The 4,676-nt window shown below is 38.9% G+C and overlaps 2 protein-coding genes across 2 annotated transcripts; both read left to right on the top strand.

Moving 5' to 3' along the window:
• Positions 1-151: 151 nt before the first annotated feature.
• Positions 152-2,645, top strand: SARC_05506 (hypothetical protein; the record flags this gene model as incomplete). The annotated part of the gene is made up of 7 exons (XM_014300635.1): positions 152-173; positions 557-697; positions 899-975; positions 1,440-1,563; positions 1,796-1,866; positions 2,082-2,195; positions 2,520-2,645. The coding sequence occupies 7 exons, from the start codon at positions 152-154 to the stop codon at positions 2,643-2,645; spliced, it is 675 nt and encodes a 224-aa protein (XP_014156110.1).
• A 457-nt stretch (positions 2,646-3,102) lies between these two features.
• On the top strand, positions 3,103-3,348 carry SARC_05505 (hypothetical protein; the record flags this gene model as incomplete). Its single annotated transcript, XM_014300634.1, has 2 exons — positions 3,103-3,235; positions 3,272-3,348. 2 exons carry the CDS (start codon positions 3,103-3,105, stop codon positions 3,346-3,348), a joined length of 210 nt encoding a protein of 69 aa, XP_014156109.1.
• Between the last annotated feature and the right edge of the window lie 1,328 nt (positions 3,349-4,676).

Here is a 4,676-nt window from a genome sequence, read left to right as displayed (position 1 = left end):
TGTATACGTATATATATATATATTCAAATGTATATATATAAATATATATATATATATTTATAAATATATATATATATACGCATATATTTATTTACATATATATATATATATATATATATATATTTATATATATATATGTTTATGTAGTAGCATGTCTGAATCGCGTCTCACTTGTATGCTGTTTATTTATCCATGGCTGTCCGGTGAAATAGCCATGTATATATTTATATATGTGTGTGTGTATATATATATATTGATACATACATATATATAAATATTAGTATTATATATATATATATATATATATATATATATATATATTATGTATGATATATATATATGTATATATATATGTTGTGTATGTATGTAATGTATATATATATATATATATTATGTATTTTATTATATATATATGTATATATATATATATATATATATATATATATATATATATATATATGCGTGTATGTATATATATAAATATATATATTTATATAATGTTCATATAGTAGTATGTCTGAATCGTGTCTCACTTGTATACTGTATATTCATCCAGGGCTGTCCGGTGAAATAGCCACTAGTTGCCGCCTCTTTTCGTTCCGCAATAGTACCGACCTTTCTAAATGGGTGGTAACATCCGATGCTTCCATGGGGGGATTTTCTAAAGCTGAGAAAGTGCTCTCTGCTAGGGAATCTGGTATGTATTGTGCAGATTATCACTTTTTAGCGAGCATTGTATATTTTAAAATTTATGTTATAACAAGCACTGTCCTGTTGGCAGGCTTCACTCAGTTATTGATCTAAACGTTAGAGCTGGGTGTAGTAGGAGGCCGTTATGTGCTGTTGTATTATCTATCACGGAATTTAAACTGGTGCGCTATTGAATTTACACCGACAGTCTTATTCCGGGGGACACTGTCAACCGCTGTGCCGGCGACCATGAAAAATAGTGGCTACTGTGCCTTGCGTTCGAAGGTAAGAAGTTGTCATTCTGCGTTGTGCGCAACCGATATTTGTGATGGTGATTCCGCACGTGTCTGTGTCAATAGAACGATTATTGTGACTGATTATATATTACATTTTTGTATTCGATTATTTTAAAAATGACAATAAATTCTTGTGGCTACATGATAACATTCGTTGTTTCTGAACAGCAGTTCTGTACGCTGATAAGTGGTGTCTGTCACGCTCTCCGCGCCAGTTCGGGCTACTGAGGGCGTTTCACCTCAGCGTCAGTGAGATACTTTGGCGATTATTCGTACTTCATTTTTAACATCGACACGGTCGTTGGGCAGGAATTGTCAGCAAGAGGCTAATTCGAGGCTGTGCGTTTCGCACGAGTCTATGATTCTTTGCCGCTTGTTTGTGATTGCTCTGCGTAAACATCCGCTGGTAAACGCATGTATATGGATTATAAATTATTTGAATATTTACCTTAGCCTCTAGCAGACAAGAGTGAACTATTCAAAATACGAGGAAACCACGATCTCTCTGACTTCGATTCTCTCGAAATTCGCCTACGTGGGGATGGCAGAGCTTATGCGGTGAATATCCAGACCGATGGTAAGGGCTAACCCACAAAGTAATTGCGCATCGGCGAACTCCACTGGTCTTCTCTAAAAATGATGTGAAAGTTTGCGATAGTGTGTATAAGTATTTTGTTTCGGCATATCCATCACTTCGTAGCTCGTTTCCCGACTTTTACTTCGCAAATTATCGCAAGGGCTTGAACACAATTCAATCTACTCACGGCATCTTCTACTATACATAAAATCGATCGTCCTTGACGTACAAGGCATCCAGGAGCAAGACCTTTATCAGACGTTTCTATATACCAAAGGAGGTCCTGACTGGGAGACAGTAAGAGTAAGTAGCAGTAACCGCTACATATGACCAGCCAAGTTTGAGGACATACCAATTTGCTTCCGAACGATTGTGGAATGTGCTAGACTCGGTGAACCGACAGTGGGAATGAGCCGGGCTCGTTACAAAGACATCGTAAGGTTTACTCAGTCTCTTACCTATACATCAGTTTCCGTGCACATCTAAAAGCAATAATTGTTTCTTTTACCACACATCAGTTGCCGCTGCGAGACTTTGCGCTGACGTTCCGAGGTTTCATGCAGAATCATCAAGTAGTCCTGAATGCGTCGAATGTACGCACTATCGGCTTCCTTCTCGCCGACAGATTGGATGTATGTTGCAAAAAGACCTTTCTGTCATTTTTACCCACACAACTTATGCTTTGTTTGCCCTATGTCTTGGCTTTTTTTTAAAGTATAACTATTTAACCCTTGCCCTATATAATTTTTTGGAATGAGTCTAGAGAGATAGATAGGGGTGTAATATACTACCAGTGGACTAGACCTCTCTTCTGGGTACATGTATCCCATCCCAACCTTCACTAATTGTTTGCAGCTGGTGCACAAGGCTTCTTACGCTACATTCTTATCCGTTATATGTGCGCAAACGGTATCTATCAGATGTAGAGATCTTAAAGAAACACCTATATCTTGCAGGGTCCGTTCAACCTTGAGATAGACTACATCAACGCCACCAGCTGGGACAAGTGCTATTCTCGTTTGGATACGTATCGCAGACCTACCATATTAGATTTCGCCCGTAAGCAACAGGGCGGATGGTAGATAAGCATCACTGTACAAACCATCGCGCTGTCTGTCCTGTGCCGTATGCAGATCAAGAGTGAAGACTTTTCCGATTAACATAATATTATTCAACCTTCATATTTGAACGATCAGCTCGGAGAGACTTTTACACCCACTATCTTAGTCCAGTTTCGAGCCATATTCGACGGCAGAGAATTGACTCCACATCGACTCGTCACGTTACCAATTTAATTATGGGCACAGGAGATACAAGAAGTGCGCACTGACGCGGTGGTTTCTGTGGTATCCAAACTGGTTGAAAGAAGTAACAATCTTGGTATTTACGATAAGCTCGCACCGATATGCCCAAAGCGTATTCTACGGTGGCAAATGCGGTTCGGACAGATTTAGCCTTGCACTAGAACCGTGCCGTAGATGTGATATGTCTGTCGGCATTCGAGCAGTCTAACAAAGCAATCGACAATTCACTTTCATAATGTGCAAGCGCATGGTGCTGGAAGAAGCGTATGACCCCCGTGAGCTGCGCCTTCTGAACAAGCATGCATTGCTTTCGAACGATAGTTTTAAATCTCAGGAGATAAGAGGCTTTATAACCAACGACTGTGAAGGTACGTTGGGAGTACGTAGCCTGCGTCAATCTTTAGATCGACAGCAGCAACGGTATTTACTGTTCAATTGTGGCAATTTGCGACCCATCTGTATCGCACAACGGTACAAGTAGCGGGACTGCAGGCGCTTGGAGATATGGGGTGCGAAAAGGGTAGTTCATGCCTGTATGTCAAATAGTAGGATTGATCTCTGCAAAATTGATATAGCGAAAAGGGTAGTCAATGCCTGTATGTTAAATTCACTGTCACTAGGATTTTGTTTTTGTCATACAAGTAGGATTGATATCTGCAAACTTGATATATCGGCTGCCAACGCGTTGGTGATTTTGAAACTCGAAGCGGGGGGACACAGTTGACACCCGCTGAGCGCCGGTACGTAAAACTATCAGCACAATCAGTCCTATCAGCAAGAATAACTATATCTCGGTGACAACTGACAGCAACATCTAGAAGTCGAGAGCAATTTACCATGATCTACCCAATCGACCGAAGCTTGCAAGCAACGAAAGTTTGCAGTTTGAAGGCTACACAGTGAACACCCACTGGGCTAATACAATCACCCACACCTTTCACCCACACCTTTTAGGCCATGTGCATTCGGCCGCACAAATTGTTCCTCGGAACGATAGTCGAGCTCACAAAATCAATTAGAAAGCCTGTCCGTTAGCACTGCACCTTGCACTCAATGGCTGAGTTCAAGGTGATATTCCTTTGACCTTTCAGGATCGTTATCATCCGTGAGACGGTGATACTGACTCAAACTATATTTGTCACCCTTCGTAAAAAGCATTTCAGAATTTTGCCGAGGATCGCGAGGGCTGCACGAATAACGTATCGATAAAGACAATAAGGATGTATGCTGCTTGATTGCAATATTATAATTAATGTCGAGGCATGTGTGTGTTGAATTTTCGGCATAAAAGTCGTACTTTTTACGCTTATCATCACCAGAACAGTACCCATTGCAACGCGTGAGGGCTACACTGTGTATTCATATCACAATAGAAGGTGAAAATGACAGCGCAAATTTCCTCTGAATATAACTGACTACTACTTTATTGTTCGACTTTCAATTTCTCTTCGAGTGACCAGGAACATTTGTAAAGTCGCGCTATCCTGAATTTTGTCTTTTGATTTTGGAGACGCATCCCTCAATATTCCGACGAATTCAATCTACAACTAGGTTCATTCTTGAGCTAGTTATCGTACATCTCCAGTGCCATCGATGTCAAATAGGAAGAGAAGAACAGTAAAGTAAGAAAAGGTAAGGTAAGATAAGGTAAATTAAAGTAATATATAGGTGAAAGTATATACACACGTATATATATATGTATTTATATATATATATATATATATATATATATATATATATATATATATATATATATATATATATATATATATATATATATATATATATATATATATATATATATATATA

Source organism: Sphaeroforma arctica (assembly GCF_001186125.1).
Source record: "Sphaeroforma arctica JP610 unplaced genomic scaffold supercont1.353, whole genome shotgun sequence".
NCBI classification, from domain to species: domain Eukaryota; class Ichthyosporea; order Ichthyophonida; genus Sphaeroforma; species Sphaeroforma arctica.
Note: the sequence above shows the minus strand (reverse complement) of the source record. Positions and strands in the feature narration are given on the sequence as shown.